The 18,252-nt window shown below is 44.1% G+C and overlaps 1 protein-coding gene across 1 annotated transcript in view; it reads right to left on the bottom strand.

Moving 5' to 3' along the window:
• PPEF2 (protein phosphatase with EF-hand domain 2) overlaps window positions 1–18,252 on the bottom strand; it is a 76,907-nt gene that overhangs the window by 46,343 nt on the left and 12,312 nt on the right. The window contains 6 exon segments of the mRNA XM_007455442.1: window positions 1,560–1,647; window positions 2,606–2,769; window positions 3,726–3,832; window positions 6,908–7,050; window positions 8,182–8,367; window positions 9,351–9,719. Of these exon segments, the coding sequence (XP_007455504.1) occupies window positions 1,560–1,647; window positions 2,606–2,769; window positions 3,726–3,832; window positions 6,908–7,050; window positions 8,182–8,367; window positions 9,351–9,719 (1,057 nt within the window).

Raw genomic sequence — 18,252 nt, 5'->3', positions numbered from 1 at the left:
GAACCCGCGTCCCCTGCATCGGCAGGCGGACTCCCAACCACTGCGCCACCAGGGAAGCCCAATTGGACTGTTTTTAATTAAAAACTTTTGTGCATCAGAAAACACTACCAAAAAAGTGAAGAGATAACCCATAAAATCAGAGAAAATATTTGCAAGTCATATATCTGATAATGGCCTAATATCCAGAATATACAAAGAACTCTTACAACTCAACAATAAAAAGAAAACCCAATTAAAAGATGGGCAAAGGATTTGAATAGACATTTCTTCAAAGGAGATATACGAAGTTCCAATAAGCACATGAAAAAATGCTCAATATTATTAGTTATTAAGGAAATTCAAATCAAAACCACAATGAGATATTTCACACCCAGCAGGATGGCTGTAAAAAAAAATTTTTTTAATGGAGGATAACAGGTGTTGGTGAGAATGTGGAGAAATTGGAACCCTGTTACAATGTTAGTAGGAGTGTAAAATGGTATAGCCACTGTGAAAAAACAGTTTGACAGTTCCCCCAAAAGTGAAACATCGTTCTACCATATGGTCCAGCAATTGCACTCCTGGGAATACATCCAAGAGAACTGAAAACATATGTTCACACACAAAGTTGTATATGAATGTTCATAACAACATTATTCATAACAGCCAAAAAGTGGAAAAAATCCAAATGTCTATCAACTGATGAATGGATAAACAAAATGTGATATATCCATACAATGGAATATTATCCAGCTATAAAAAGAAATAAACTGATACATGCTACAACATGGGTGAACCTTGAAAACATGCTAAATGAAAGAAGCCAGACACCAAAGGCCATGTATCATACACGTCTATTTATATGAAATGTCCATAATAGGCAAATTCATAGAGACAGAAAGCAGATTAATGGTTGCCAGGGACTGGTGGAGAAGGAACAGGGGATGGGGAGTGACTGCTAATCAGTATAGGTTTCTTTTTAGGGTGACGAAAACGTTCCAAAATTAGATAGCTATAATAGTTACACAAGCTTGTGAATATACTAAAAAAGCATGGAACTGCACGTTATAAATGGGTAAATTATATGGTATGTGAATTGTATCTCAAAAAAAGTAATAATATTTGAAAAGGCCTTTGGAACAATGAGGAAACAGGTGAGGGTAAACAGGACCTCCCTGGACATTTTTTGGCAACTCCTTGCTAATCTATAATTACTTAAAAATTTAAAATTTTGAAAAATAATACTTTGGGAGTAAGATTGCAAAAGGCTTTCTGTTCTAGACACTCTTCATTCCTTTGTGGCTACTTTGATAGAAGGGATAAGGGATATCACAACTATTATAATTCTTCCTATAAGAAGTTCTCATTCAGTTTGTCTTCATTCTTCTCTGCCCAACCCCTCTTCCGTAGGGACAGCTCATGTTGCTCAAATACTATCCTAGTTTCTGCCCATTTATAAGCACTGCCACTAATTTTGCTCCAAAAGCGCTTGAGTAGAAAGGTAAATAATCAGGGAGACTAAAAGGTGGGAGGTAAAATACTTGCTGTGTCAGAAGTGGCAGGATAACGAGCGCCTTTACCTGAATGATCACTGTCTATGATCCTAAAAATGGTCTCCAGGTTGGATCGGTTTCGATACAGTGCTTCCAGCAAACTTGATTGTATATTCTGCAAGAAAAAATTCATTTTCCTTCTATCTTTTATGTTTAGGCTTCTCCTAATAGATAATTAACACACAAGCAACCCTGACAATAAGACTCTTGAAAGAACCTGAAGATGTTTTATGATCCCTCCACTCCAGCCCCCTTCAGCCTACTAAATAATCTGATGGTTTAAGAAGTACCTAGTTCATGATGAAAATGTTCTAAAATTGACCATGTTGATGGTTGCACATATCTGCAAATATATTAAAAACCATTGAACTCTACACTTTAAATGGGTGAACTGCATGATATAGGAATTATAGTGCGATAAAGCTGTTTTTTAAAAAAGTACATAGCCCAAGGCCTCACATACATTACACATAAGCATTTACCGAACAAATACCGTTTGTTTGTTTGTTTTTTTTGTGGTGTGCGGGCCTCTCACTGTTGTGGCCTCTCCCATTGCGCAGCACAGGCTCCGGACGCGCAGGCTTAGTGGCCATGGCTCACGGGCCCAGCCGCTCTGCGGCATGTGGGATCTTCCCGGACCGGGGCACGAACCCGTGTCACCTGCATCGGCAGGCGGACTCTCAACCACTGCGCCACCAGGGAAGCCCACAAATACCTTTTTAAATAGGGGAAGCAGCATCATGTCAAGGAAATCAGTCATACCTGGGTTTGAGTTCTAGTTCTATAACTTAGAAACTCTATTATCCTAGGCAGGTTATCTAACCGTTGTGAGCAGTGTTCTCTTGGGTATGTTGGTGCTGATTATACCTACCTCTTGGAGGTGGTTTTGAGGATGAACTGAGGCAATATGTGTAGGTCACTTAACACAAAGTCTGACACATAGAAACTCAACGAATAGTTGTTTCCATTTATCTTCCCTTTGGGGTTCTCAGTATTTGGTTATGATTCAAAGTTCTCCATAAGGGGCTTTACGGTCCACAGTGTGCCTTCATCCACCATTTTCACACCCTTACCTCATGGCTGAATTGTTCTTTGGCCAAATTTTTCAGCCAGGACTTGTACTCCAGCTTGTTATCTGTCAAGCTGCTCACCAGCTGTGGCCTCAGCATCCGCCATGGCAGTCCTAGATGCAACACAGACTCCACGGCTGCTGCCCAGTCACTCAGGGTGATTAGACCTATAGGAAAGAGCTAACTTGTTGACTCATCACCTACAAATCTTTTATCCTGACATTCTTCTTACTATCGGTAGATAATAGAAATAATGAGTACTGTCATTGTTTTTCTTGGTTATGGTAGAGTTGGCTGGAAAGTAGGGTTGCCAGCTAAAATACAGGATGCTCAGTAGATCTGATTTTCAGACAGACTATAAGTATGTCCCAAATATTGCATGGGACATACTTATATTTAAAAACTGTTGTCTATAATTCAAATGTAATTAGGCATTCTGTTTTTATTTGCCAAATCTATTTGGCAATACTCCTGGAAGTCACACAAGACTCTTGTAAATAATATCATAAAACACTATATATATATATATATATATATATATACACACACACACACACACACACACACACACACACAATACATATACACAGACACACACACATGTATACATAGCATTGGTTATTTCTATGTGTACGAAAAGATAGTGCTATGATTTTATGACTGTTACTGCTATTTTTTAACAGGGCTACATGTAGTCAATGTCCATTAGACATTCCACTGAGTTGAGAAAAGACAAAATTTCCAGCTTGGATAATAGAACAAGGAACAGACAAGCACGCACTTAACAGTGAGAAACCAAATCCTTGATCTTTTGTTAGTCTTGGATCCACTCTGGTAACCTGTGCCCCTGTTTCTTTTGACTTAGTTCTGGCCTTGTCACCCTTCCCTGGACCCCATTTCTTTTCACCAGCTTTGTTTATATTTAGCTAAGTTCACGTTCTTCTAAAAGCTTAGAATTTATGAATTTAGGAACGATAACTAGGATGTTAAGTTGAATAAGGGAGGACGTATTCAAAAAGGTCTTCTGGTCATTTAAACAAATATTTATTTGCTAATTACCTGAAACAGAGGGTTTTTTGGCCAGCTGCCCTCCTCTATGAATATTTTACTTGATTAGTCTTACCAGTTTTATCTTTATCATGCTTCTTAAATGCAACAAGAAGATCTGAGGAATGGGCAAATAACTTTTCACGTAGGGCTCTCAGAGCCGACTCCCCAACTCTGCTAATCCTGGGACAGGAGATGAAAAGGAACATTTTAAAACATTAGTATAGAATAAATAGTCTTGGATTTTTACTAAGTTTCTCCTCTCTCTTTCTTAATGTCTCAACCTTCAAAGAGCTCATCTCTTTTTTCTCCCCAATGCTCTCCTGCTTTGCCCTGCTGTGCACAGATAGGATCTGTCTGGGGAATGCTGCTGTCCTTCCCAGTGTAGGACAGTGGTTAGAGCAGAAGTTCTAGAGAAACACCACCTTTGTGGTAAAGTTATCTAATTATACTGGACCTCATTTTCTCCATCTGCAAAATAGTGACAAAAATGGTACCTAACTCACAGGATTATTGTGAAGATTAAATAAGTAAATTCACGTAAAGCACTTAGAAGAAAGCCCGGCACATAGAAAGCACTCATCAAATGGTGTCTGTTACCATAATCATATGCTTTCCTTGTAATTTATTATTACATTGAACAGTCACAAGGCAGGATTTATGAATAACAAAGTATCACTAAGTTAGTTTTCTTATGCTTACTGGGTCAACAGAGTAATGCTGGGCATGGTACTTGGCCTAAAATGTGTTCAGTAAATATCTGTAGTTGAATAAACAAGAATATAAAAAGAGATAAAAGGTAAATATATACTTTGTCCTATGTCATTGAGGAAGCAGCCATTCTATAAATGATGACCAGATAACCTATCTTTTCAAGTGCTAAAAGTAAAAAAAGGCCAAAACACAAACCAAAAAACCCCATTTTAATCATGTTTGATGAAAGTCTTCCTTGAAATTTAAGGTACTTAGCATAATGGTCTCCATAAACCCTCAGAAAAGTGTGAGCTGCCTAAAATTCATCTCAGATTTCATGGGTATGTGAGCGTATGTGCTTTTTCTGGTGAGTTTGTTGTCTTATCAGAGGCTAAAAAAAGTATGGGACCCCCTAAAAGTTTAAGAACCACTGGTTTGAAAAGCATTTAAACTATTTCTGGTAAACTGTGCTCATTGATGGTTATCATGCAGGGATGGAGTATAGCAATGGCCTTGAGAGCTGCCTGGATGCACAAGGCTCTCTGTGCCTACGTCAAGCAGCTCATATTGAGCTCCGCATGGATCATCTGATTAATCCTCCAACACCCACTGAGGTAGGTCCAACTATTATGCCTATTACAGTGTGAGTAACTAGCCCAAGGTCCCATAGCTAGTAAGGGGTAGGGCCAGAAATCAGTCTTGACAAGTGGACTCCAGGCTGGCTAAACTATTATCATGAGACATGGGTTTAAACCAAAAATAAATGGATTCTGAATGAGGGTTCCTCTAGGAAAAACACATGATCTTGAGTTGATGGACACTGAGACATCCATTATGGCTGTCCGAGACATTTTCCTCTTTACTTCTTAGTTCTCTATTGTGGTCCAAATAGTTGGAATTGTTAGACAAGTGACTTCTGCATAAATTAGGGGATGTTGTACTTGCTTTAATGCAATCAGTGAATATTTTTAAAAGGTGAGTGTTCTTTAATTATGGTATTAAAACATGTTATTTGTAGGGTTCCTCACAGTGATTCCTTTTGTGGTGGGAACATCTAAATGGCATGGAATCATGGTATTCCAGGTTCCTGGGGCCCACCCCTGGAGATTCTAATTTGGGAGGGGTGGGATGAGGCTCCAATAAATGATTTTTTATAAAGCTCCAGAGATGATTCTGTAGCATAGTAGGTTTCACTATCATTTGGTGAGCTTAAATTTTCACATAATACTTCTTTTTGAGTGATGCTGGCTCTGATTGTGTAAAACTTGAGTGTTTAGTAACTCTTGAGTATTTAATAACTCGAGTGATTTAAAATAATGCACTTTTATGGCATTCATACGAGGCAGATATTAAATATTCCTGTATTCTTTTCCCACTAGATTTATGCTGACTTTAAAAAAAAATTACATTATTTCACTTTTAAGAAAATTTTATTTTTGGCTGTGTTGGGTCTTCGTTGCTGCGCACGGACTTTCTCTAGTTGCAGCGAGTGGGGGGCCACTCTTCGTTGCGGTGCGCGGGCTTCTCATTGCGGTGGCTTCTCTTGTTGCGGAGCACGGGCTCTAGGCGCACGGGCTTCAGCAGTTGTGGTGCGTGGGCTCAGTAGTTGTGGCGCACGGGCTTAGTTGCTCCACGGCATGTGGGATCTTCCCAGACCAGGGATTGAACCCGTGTCCCCTGCATTGGCAGGCGGATTCTTAACCACTGTGCTGCCGGGGAAGTCCCTATGCTGACTTTGTTGTGATTTCTAATTTAGTTTGGCTGATAATTAAAGAAGCTTGTTCAGCAGCACTGCAACTGTATCTTTCAGCAGCTTATATACTCCGGGGCCAGCTTCTCAGTGGGCAACAGCACTGTAGAGTTGTTAAGTATGTGGGTTCTGAAATAAGACTGTCTGGGTCAAGGCTTACTTTCACCACTTACTAGCTGTGTGGCCAATGGCCACTGATTTAACCTCTGTTCCTTAATGATCTCATCTATAAAACTGAAATTAGTAATGCTGTGTATTTTATAAGCTCATCGTGAAACAATATATAAATTCTTTACAGTAACACTTGGTGTATAGTAAGCTCTCAACTAAGATTAGAACTCAGAATCATCTCAACAGAAACCATTTAAGTAATATTATATGCTCTCTTCCCAGGAAGAAAGGAGCATTGTTAACAAATGTGTGCACTGCTAAATCCCTAGATAGTGAAAGAACCTTTGCCTGTGGTTGACCAGGTAACACAAACGCTTTAAGGATGAAAGAAAAAGGAAGAGTGACCCTGGAAAGATTTAGTGGCCTGGTATATGGATTTCACCCAAGGCAATACCCATGGAGAATAATTTCTGCAGGGAGCAAATTTGTCCCTTCCATTAATGATGGGTAGGTGGAGATTTTAGAGTATATGGAGGAGAAAGAAGAGGCCCTGTTGTAATGTCTTTTCTAGGTCCTACTGCTGACACAGCTAAATTTTGAACTCTGACTTAGAATTTGGATAAATGTAATGACATTTGCACTTCAAAGTTTCCACAAACACTATAATTCTGTCTTTCTGAAAATCATTCATTGAAAAGTCTTGCCTTTGCCTCATGGTAAGCGTGTGGGTTGCCTTGTTAGCTTGAAACTGCACAATGTGCGGGGTCAAGGCCGGCCCTAGTTTGACATAGGCTCCTCTGTTACTGCCAACTTCGTAGTAGTTGGAGGCAGAAAAGATGGTTAACACCTAAATGAAAAAACAGGAAAGAGACGAGCATTCAGGTTCACTGATGAACACTTCACCCTCAACCCTACAGGGCCCAACCCAATTTCAGGGGTGGCTGTTCCTTCTTGATCTCGTCTATGCTTTTTTTGTTTCATTTTATTTATTTATTTTTTATCATTAATGCTAGTAGGGCAGGAGTTATGACTCAAGTAATAAAAACTTGAATTCTGATAGGACGTCCACAACATGTTTTCTTCACATTTTTATCCCAATCAAAAATAGCAGCGGTCATAGAAAACACTTCATTTGGTTCGACTCAGAGGTAAGCTAGGTCTGATCAACTGGGATGCCCGTTACAACTAGCAGGCAGATCAGTTATTAAAGGTGGTGTGAAGCCTCACAGCAGAGTTTCCTTTGGAGTGTTGGGCCTGCTGAGATGCTCCGTGAAAAAAGTTTCCCTTGTCAAGACAATGGGAAACGCTAGACACTGTATCTCTTCTTGGAGATTTACAATGAATATAGGAAATTAAAGGCTCTCAGAAGTCCTGCAATAAAGAAACTTATACAAGTGTTTAACATTCCTGTTAAACATTTCTTACATTAGTTGATGTCAAACTTTTTTCCTCAGCGTGGAAACCTGTAATTCTCCTGTAGAGTTGGTATTTCTGGGCATTAGGCTAAGCAAACATTGTAGGATTTGGAGATGCCCAAAGATTTAGACAGGATGTTAATTATGCTCCTGAGGAGACAGACAATCCTGAATGCCTGCCTGGGGCTCAGTGCAGAGATCCTGTTACCCTACAGTGTAGTTTGAGACCTGTGACAGTAAGCAATGTGACAAAGAATAGAGATGTGGCTGGGAAAACACTGGGCCATATTTCCACCCATGAAATGGGACCATATCTGCCCCTCACTTTCCTCTCAGGGTATTGGTAAGTGGTGGCCTCAGTCAAACTTGGGGTTTTAAAGAGGCTACAAAAGTCAAGGATAAATGACTGTAAAGGACCTAGTTACTTTGGGCAAGTGGATAGCAAGTGGATAACAACTGCAAGGCACAGCTGATAGTGAAGAGCTGAGAGCCTTAGCTCATCCATGTCCTGGAAGGGCAAAATGGACCGGACCACTCTTGCGCGATGGCGGAGGCCTGCCCACCTTGCGGCTGTGGCAGAACTCATAGCCCTCGGGTTTGCACTCGTGCGAGCGGATCAGGAATTGCAGATTGTATTTCTGTAGCAACCGTTCTGTCACGTTAGGCCCAAAATAACAGCCACCTCCTCGAATGGTGTTGGCCTTGCAGCCCTCCTGAGCCATGGGGTCACTCCACAGTATATCCACCACCTAGAGAGAAAAGGCGTATTTTGCAAAAGGAGAGACTCGCATTTTAAAGTTTCAGTTCTAAGTCGATGTTGAGGTCCAGATCGATAACTCAGGGAGAATGTAACCCAGACTCACCATCTCTTTCTTGGAGGTTTGTAGCCTCAGAGTCACCTGCGATTCCTCCTCTTTCTCCCCACCCTCCATCCAATCCATCAGCAATTCTGAATTCTCTCCTTTTCTTTATTGAATGAGGCATAAGAAGCTGCCATTTTTCGTGGGTCGAAAATGGTTGACCACCAATGAGTTCAGGTAGTCCTATTAGCACTGCTACACAAGATCACCGGCAGCAGAACCTCCCACCTGGATTACAGGTCTCCCTGCCAAAGTCTTGGCCTGGGGAAGTGCCCCCCATTTGGCTGCCAGAGTCATCTATTTCGGCAAGCGCTGTGCGCGCCTACTCAATGTCCGTTCTCCTTTCTAGCCAGCAGATCTCTTCCTGGGGTATTTGGCATGGCAATGTGCCTGGCTAAATACTTGCTTTCGCACTCTCCCTTGCAGCTAGGGGTGGCCATGGGATGCAGTTCTGAAGATTTTGGAAAAGCCTTTAGTTGCCTGAAAACGGAAGACAGAAGCAGCCGATGTAGCCCTTCTGGCCTTGAGCCACAGCAGCCAACTGATAGATGTCAGATATATATAAAATAGCATCCAATAAATTGTGGCTGACTTTCTTAGCCCAGTGCTGCTAGGTCACTAAACCAAGTTTACTCAGACAATACAGCCCACCTACTACATCTTCCCATCCTTTATAAAACTCCAAAGTATGAGTCATTAGGCAAATACCAATATCCTTCTGGGGTGTTCTAACCCCAGGGAGGGAGAGAAAGAGGGGCGAAAAAAAACCCACTGAATTTACACGGAAGGAGGAATTTGTTCGTTTTTTTCTGAAATCCTTGCTCCTTCCCAAAGGCAGCCAAACTGCAGAGAGCAGCGCCGGCCACACCCACCTGCCTCCACTCCTCCTGAGTGGGCTCCCGCCGCCCCTCAGCTTCCGGGTCCGCTTCGGATGCCAAGGGCAAGGGTTCCTCCTTCTCCTTGATCTCTGGGAAGCCCGCTTGCTGCCGACACCTCTCCAGCTCCAGGTCCACGGAGTGCCGCACCCAATGGTCCAGGGGGACCCTGCAGGGGACGCTGGAGGGGCGCCCGGCTCTGTGGGCCTTCTGGGTGCTGGGGCGGAGGGGCGAGGTGGGGAGAGAGTGGCTTTGGGGGAGAAACCACGGGGAGGGTGTCCCGGCAGAGCTCGACTGGTTGGCTTTTCCCTTCTCCGCCTGTTTCTTATGCTCCTTTCTCGTTTTGCACCTCATGGTGGAAACAATCTAAAAATGTCCAGAGAAGATAACAGATGCTTCAATGAAACGGTTGGTCCTTTTTTTTTTTTTTTTTTTTTTTTTTTTTTTTGCGGTACGCGGGCCTCTCACTGTTGCGGCCTCTCCCGTTGCGGAGCACAGGCTCCGGACGCGCAGGCTCAGCGGCCACGGCTCACGGGCCCAGCCGCTCCGCGGCACGTGGGATCCTCCCGGACCGGGGCACGAACCCGCGTCCCCTGCATCGGCAGGCGGACTCCCAACCACTGCGCCACCAGGGAAGCCCCGGTTGGTCCTTTTTGAGCAGCACTTTGGCATCAAGTCAGTGCTCCCCACATTGGGCTCCACGGATTGTCCCGGCAGTGACAAGGTCAGCAGGGAACTAGGAGTAAGCCTTTAGAAGCTTTTATAGCAATTTGATACGGCTGTCATTCAAGCACGTGATCACTGGGCTTATATTTTTTGTTTGTATTTCAGTTTTCTAGTCATTCACATTTATTGTATTTTACAAAAGTATTGATCTGTGACAAATTAGACATTTATGAAACCTGGTCCTCCACCACAGATAATTGGAAAATGCTAACCTAGGTCATTGTTTCTAGGAACCTAGTGATTTTTAGACAAGGATGGGAAAGGGCAACTCTCACGAAGGAGAGCCCTTCTCGACTTTCGTGTTGTTCCACAGACGCAAAAACAAAGGAGAAGAAATGCAGCCTATGGCTGAGAAATGTTGGAATGGGAAAAACTTGATGCTTACTGTGGGAGAGACAGCACTTACTGGCAGTTTACAGGAAGTGCTATCTTGTCTGCTGAGGAAGGACAAGGGAGGGGAAGGGAGGACCTCTTTTCAGCCTGGACCTAATCGGGAAGATACTCTTCTTGCCAAAGGGACTGAGTGTGGTCCCTCTCACTGCCTCAGAGTCATTATGGTACTGGGACCAAGCCAACAATGTAGAGGATACAAGCAGGAAGAATTCTGATCATGAGAAAGAGAGGGCTCAGGCCACAGAGCAGAGCTGGGGCATCCAGCCAAAGGGAGAGAGCAGCCATTCCCGGGACGCCTGAGTGCCACTGCGAAGACTGAGGGCCACAGTGTTCCACAAGGACATCAAGATAAAGGTCTGGTTCACAAGAGGAATTCTGTGCAAGTGTGTAATCAAGGAGCAAGAACTTTCTGCAAGTAGGTCTAAGGGCTGATGTACAAGAAAGCCACGTCCTGGTGTAGACTGACTGTGGGCGGGAACAAAGACGGACACTCAGAGTGGCTCGGCGGTAACTGACTGACGTTTGAACAGGGATCCAGATGGAAGAGAACAGAACAGAGGTTCTTCTCTAACGTTGGACAAGCGCTAATTACTTCCTAGGCAGTTCCAGCCCTGGGCGTAGAGAGGGAAAGTCCACAAAATGTGAGTGGACTCATAACCACCTCCTTCTCTCCTCAACTGTCTTCTTGCCAACTCACAGCCGAGGGCCAGTCCATCAGTCCCTCCCTTACGATCCTCAGGTAACTTTATAAGGATGTTATCTGCTTCAAGAGGCATCCCTAGGACTTCCCTGGTGGCGCAGTGGTTAAGAATCCACCTGCCAATGCGGGGGACACGGGTTCAGTCCCTCGCCTGGGAAGATCCCACATAACGCGGAGCAACTAAGCCCGTGCGCCACAACTACTGAGCCTGTGCTCTAGAGCCCGTGAGCCACAACTACTGAGCCTGCACGCCTACAGCCCGTGCTCTGCAACAAGTCACGACAATGAGAAGGCCGTGCACCACAATGAAGAGTAGCCCCCGCTCGCCGCAACTAGAGAAAGTTCCCGCACAGCAATGAAGACCCAACGCAGCCAAAAATAAATAAATTAAATAAATAAATTTATTTAAAAAAGAGGCACCCCTAACTTTTATTCTTAAGGGGAATAATAGTTTTAATATGCATTGAGCCTTTTCCAAATAGGTGCTATCCTTGGCCCTTTATAGGAATTCATTGATTAGGCCTCACACCCCTATGAGATGTCATCTTCATAGTTTTGCATGAATTCATTGATTAGCCCTCACCTCCCTATGAGACAGCATCCTTACTTATAGTACAGGTGAGAAAATTGAGGCACAGAGATACTAAGACTGCACCAGGACTGAATCCAGATATCTGACTCCAGAGCCCCTGCTTCTCCAATTTTCTGAAACTGTGTGTAATCATTAGTTAAATCCATTCCACCTATAACCTGCCTTCGCTAATCAAGGTTGTTTTAATTGTTGCTACAGAAGACTTGAATGTCCTCCAAGCAGTACACAGCCTAAATAAGACGCTTGCCCGAGTTGTTTTCCAGGAACTTGGAATCAGCTGCATCTAGTTCGAGCTGAGCTGATTAAGACTGGAGGGGACCACTGACCCTTCAACTAGGCATGCACTAGGGTACTATTAGTGCCCGTCTGAAGGTGGAGAGGCCTGTGTAGCCCGGTTACACCTGCCCAGGACCATGATTACTGCACCTTTTTCTAATCACCTTTCCCCACACTCCTTACACCTCAGATGCCCTGCTGCTTTCTCCTATAAATACATTGAGCACCTTGCCTTCAGGGAGGCAGATTTGAGATTTGTTCTCCCTTTCCTCACTTGGCTGCCTTGTCAATAAACCCTCTCTTTGCTGTAAACCTCAGTGTCTCAGCATTTTGGCTGCTATGCTAGGGCAAAAGGAACCTAGTTTGGTAACAAATATGGCAAACCAGCCAGGAGGTAAGTCCAGATGGACCTTTTGGCTGTGGTTGGTTGGCCCCTTGCAGTATTGAGAGCCTGTGGGTGAGTCCAAGCAGCTCCCTTGCCCGTTTTTTCCAGGGACCATCCTCTGGGTTTCCCTGGTGAGGTGCTGCTGACCTTCAGTGCTTAGTTTTGCAGCAAGGAGACAGTTTTGGGGATTTGGCGTTGGAAGACGTCTTTGGGTGAGTAACCTTGTTAAAGAAATGCACCTGTGCCTAGATTGTTTGGCAATTCTGACCTCCATACCTGGGTTAAAGGCCCGGGGCTCTGGTTTTTGGTTTTGTTTTGGTCTTCTTTTGTCCATGTCCACCTAGGGCTGATTGTCTTAAGTTGCTAAGGATTGGCAATTGGGGATTCAACTTCTTGGTGACTGTAGCAAGGACCCTTGGAAAAATTTCACTGCTGTGACCACCTGGAAGCAAAGCCTCTTCAAAAGGGGAAATATTAATTCAGTTCCCCCTTGCAGACCTCTAGGCAACATTCTCCAAAATTGGGAGACTTTCAGTTACAAATTCATGGAAAAGGTTTTTGTTTTTATGGGGTTTTTTTTGGTAACACTGCATGGCCACAATATCCTTAAGACCCTGGAGCAAAACGGTCTGAGTGGATCCTTGAATTACAGTTTTGCAACTAGATTTTGTAAATGGGAAGAAAAATAAGGTGAAATAATTTATGTATGGTCTTTTATGTTACTGTATCCGAATATTGATACGTTATTGTAAGATTATGGTCCAACAGGAAGGGAAGGCAAAGAAACCTGTTTTGCTTGATTCTAATGAACAGGAGGATGACTTGCTACTAATTCAGTCGAACGCCGCTTCGACTGCTCCTCCCCCACCCTTATATGATGGTGCTGCTGTTCTTTCATTGCCAGCGCCTGAGTCACAGACTCAGGTTCATCCCCACCCCTACCTCCCCACCCCCATTAGATCCAGAAATAGGAACGGTCTTCCCCTCTCATACTGCGTACTGATCAGGGTACTCAGTTTGGCCAGGGAGCTACCCGAGCTCAGGTGGGGCAATATCTGTTAAGGTAAGTCCCGGTTGTGGGTGTGAATGCTGAGACCGGGCAGCCAATGGGACTGATCTGGGTCCACTCCCCCTTTTCAGCTTTAGATGTATTTAATCAGAAGAATATGCCAACTTTAGAGAGATAACCCAAAGGGAATGGAAAATCTTTTTTCATCAATTTTTGCAACTCACAGCCCAACCTGGGCAGATGCTCAAAATGTGTTAAATACCTTCCTCATTTCAGAAGAACTGGACAACTAGAATGGTGCTGGATAGAGCTAGGGACGAGGCATATTGGCTTCATACTGAAACCCCTGGCAACCGGGTACGGGCTGCAGCAAGCGTAGCTGTACCAACAGTGGATCCTAATTGGGATGTGAATGTTGGGGATAGGCCAAAACTTGAACGTTACTGAGATTTCATTCTTGCAGATTGAAATGAAATGGGGATAGGCCAAAACTTGAACGTTACTGAGATTTCATTCTTGCAGATTGAAATGAAGATTTCATTCTTCATTGCGAAGAGGGGTACCAAAACAACTTTTATTGGCCAGAGCACCCCCAGTATACAGAAGAAACTGCAAAAGTTGGAAGGGGCTTTAGGGATGCCTATGTCTCAACTTGTTGAAATTGCCTTTTTTTAATGGCAGACACCAGGTTCGGGAGAAAAGGGAACAAGAGAGACGGAAACGGCAGGCCATTCTGCTGGCGGCTGCCTTAACACAGGAAAGAGCTGGATCAATTCGAGGACCCACACAAGGGACTCAGCGAAAGTCAGGCGGCCCCAAGCTTCCACTCGAATGGAGCACCCCATAGCGGGACCCCTCCAGTGACACTGGAGAGGAGTGTCCCATCCTAAATAAGACTCTTGAAGAAGGTAAACAACAAGTGGCACACCAGATGCCCCAACTGAGAATGATGGGGCCCAGGGTTTCCTTTAAATCCTGTCAAAATCCATCAATGTCTCTCCTACAGAGTCCCCAGTGATGATGAGGGTGGGAAATCAACGTTCAGATTTTCTGACCAATTTGGGGCCACTCACTTGGTTTTTAAATACCCAGCTTTCTAAACTTTCTTCTGAGATTGTGTTTTAGTAACTGGGGTGTCTGGAGAAATCTCGAAAAAGTCTTTTCTCCTGCTGCTAGACTGCCAGATGGGGAAAACCCATCTGAAGTATAGCTTTCTATACATGCCTGAATACCCCATTCTCCTTCTGGGATGAGATTTGCCAACTAAATTTACTGCCAAGGTTACCTTTGCACCTGGACGAATGGGTATTAAAGTATCACCAGAACAGGCTTGCGCACTGCAGGCTTTATTGCTCTGACCTTAAAGAGGACAGCTAGCAACGATTCTGGATGAGATACTGCAGGGAGTGAGTCTGGAGGTATGGGCAGATGGGAGGCCAGGGAGAGCAAAGATGGCTAAGCCTAGACAGGTTAGACTTCACTCTGGGGCAAAAATTCCAAACTTAAAGCAGTAATCGTTAAAGGAGCAGGCAAAGTGTGGAATTCAACCCCTGTTACTGGCCCTCCTTGAACATGATTTAATACGCCCATGCCGTCACCTTATAAGACTCCAATTTTATCGGTCCAGAAACCAGGCACAGATGAATATCGGTTTGTGCACAGCTTAAGAGCAATTAATCAAATCGTAGAAGATATGCATCCAGTAGTCCCTAACCCATATATTCTGCTCACTACTTTGTCTGGAGATTTTTGTTGGTTTACTGCAGTAGAGTTGAAGGATTCCCTTTTTTTTTGTATACCCATGAGTTTTGAATCCCAAGAGTCGTTAGCTCTTGAATAGTAAGATCTAGATACAAAAGTTAACAGTACCATGCTTCTTCAGGGATTTAAAAATTCCCCCAGAAGGGACTTCCCTGGCGGTCCACTGGTTAAGACTCCATGCTTCCACTGCAGGGGGTGCGGGTTTGATCCCTGGTCGGGGAACTAAGATCCTGCATGACGTGCAGCATGGCCAAAAAAAAAAAAAAAAAAAAAAAAAAAAATTCCCCCACAATACTTGGAGAAATCCTGGCAAAAGATCTGAGGGACCCTCAACTAACTGAGGGAGCCTTGATGCAGTATGTGGATAACATTCCGATTGCTAGTAAGACAAAGGACACCTCAGACCAGAATACGGTTTTGACTTTGAATTTTTGGTTGAATAAGGCTATAATGTGTCCAAGAAAAAGGCACACATTTTCTGCCCTCTGTCAAATATTTGGGTTTTGAACTCTCACAAGTGCAGAGAGACTTGCCCGCTGACAGAGGAAGCTCTAGTCAGGGTTGCCGTTCCCACTGCCGAGAGACAACTGCAGGGATTCCTAGGAATGGCTGGGTTCTGCCTCATTTGGATCCCCAACTTTGGACTCATTGCAAAACCCCTTTAGGAAGCTCTTAAAGGAGGAGACAGTGGACCTCAAGACTGGACTAGGGAAATGCCATAAGGCATTCCAGGTTATCAAAGAAAAACTGCTAACTGCCCTGGCTTTAGGTCTTCCAGATAACATCAGAAAGCCCTTTGACTTATTTGTTCATGAGAGACAAGGAATCAACCTTGGAATCCTGACTGGGAAACTGGGCGGCATAAGGAGGCCTGTTGCATATTTCTCAAAGCAGTTAGATACGGTTGCTAAGGGATGGCCACTTTGTCTTTGGGCTATAGCAGGTACCTGTGATCTTTTACGAGAAGCAGAGAAATTTACACTAAAACAACCTACCACAGTGCATACCCTTCACTGTGCACTTCTCCTCCTAGAACAGAAGGGAGGATATTGGTTAACTTCAGGAAGATGAGGAAAATATCAGGCTATATTATTGGATAATCCTAATGTTACTCTGAAAGCAGTCTCCACCTTGAGTCCTGCCACTTTGTTCCCAGCTAATACTGAAGAGCCTATGCATGATTGTATTCAGGTAATTGCACAGGGCTACTCCAGCCATCTAGACCTGATGGACCAACCACTGGAGGACCCAGTCCTTGCTATGTTCACAGATGGTAGCAGCTTTATGGACCAGGAACAATGCAAAGCTGGGTGTGCAGTGGTAACTCATCCCAAAGACACTGGAAGCAGAAGCCCTTCCCCCACGTCCTCACAAAAGGTGGAACTTATAGCCCTGATGAGAGCCCGCCATACAGGTAAAGATAAGAGAGTAACTATTTTCAGTGATTCTAAGATATACTTTCTTGGTGGTCCATGCTGGGGCCATTTGGAGAGGGAGAGGATGTTAACTGCAGGGAAGAGGAAATTAAACCTGCCAAAGAAATTTTAACCTTATTAGAAGCTGTCATGGAGCCAAAAGAATGAATGTCCAGGGGGCTTCCCTGGTGGCGCAGTGGTTGGGAGTCCGCCTGCCGATGCAGGGGACATGGGTTCGAGCCCTGGTCTGGGAAGATCCCACATGCCGCGGAGCAGCTGGGCCCGTGAGCCACAACTGCTGAGCCTGCGCGTCTGGAGCCTGTGCTCCGCAACGGGAGAGGCCGCGATAGTGAGAGGCCCGCGCACCGCGATGAAGAGTGGCCCCCACTTGCCACAACTAGAGAAAGCCCTCGCACAGAAACGAAGACCCAACACAGCACAAATAAATAAATAAAAATAAAATTAAAATTAAAAATCTTTAAAAAAAAAAAAAAGAATGAATGTCCACTGTCCAGGACATCAGAAATCAGACTGTCTGACTGCTCAAGGGAATAATCTAGCAGATCAAGCAGCAGAGCTAGCAGCCAGGACTGAAGCACCTTAGATGCCCAATGTTGACCCTGATCCCCTGATGTGGATCTGACAAGATGCTATCCAAGGTATTTTCCTGAAGACTTAAGGCCAATGAGTGGGGCTCTGATTGGAGTTCTGGCCGTTCTCAGGATGCTGACTCTAGGAAGGGTGGGTTTATAACAGACATAGCAAGATCCTTGTACCTGAATGCCTTATGGAAGATGTAATATGTTGTATACACCAGAGCACCCACTGTGGGAGAGATGCCACCCTCTAGTGGATTCAGAAATTCCTTACAGGACCAAACATGCAAAGGAACCTTCAAAAGGTGATACAGAAATGCATGGCATGTGCTAAAAATAATCCTAAAACTGGGCCACTGCCATTAATCAAAGGAGTTCAGACTCCAGGTACTGGGCTGGGAGAAGATCTTCACTGTGATGCCAAGAGCCACTGGAAACCTTAGGTGCTTATTAGTATTTGTGGACACTTTCACTGGCTGGGTAGAAGCATTTCCTTGCTGGTCTGAAAAAGCCTGAGGTTGTTAAAGCTCTACTAAAAGAAATAATTCCTAGGTTTGGGTTACCTGTGTTCATTCAGAGTGACAATGGAGGGGCCTTTATAGCAAGAATAACTCAAAAAGTATCCCGAGTCTTAAACCGTTGTTGGAAAGTACATGCTTCTTGGCGACCCCAATCTAGTTGCAAACCGGAAAAGCGGAATCATACTCTTTTGTGATGAGGAAAAGAGGAATCATGTAACTAAAATTTGTCAGATTAATTTAACCTGGGATAAAGCCTCACCAGTTGCCCTGCTTTGAGTGAAGGTAGACCCTACAAGCAGGCTCCAGTTGAGCCAACTATGAAATGTTGTATGAGAGACCCTGCCATTGTTCCAGAAATGGTTTGAGATCCAGAAGGAATTCAAATTAAGGAACGTAGATAATGTCAGGTGTGTAGAATCATTGGCAGCTACTCTAACTGCTCTATATAAGTTTGCTTCTAGCAGCTTAATGTTTCCTGCAGATGTTCACCTGTGCCACTTTTGTCCTGGAGACTGGGTCCTGCTG

This window comes from Lipotes vexillifer, unplaced genomic scaffold, assembly GCF_000442215.2.
Source record: "Lipotes vexillifer unplaced genomic scaffold, Lipotes_vexillifer_v1.1 scaffold749, whole genome shotgun sequence".
NCBI lineage: Eukaryota > Metazoa > Chordata > Mammalia > Artiodactyla > Lipotidae > Lipotes > Lipotes vexillifer.
Note: the sequence above shows the minus strand (reverse complement) of the source record. Positions and strands in the feature narration are given on the sequence as shown.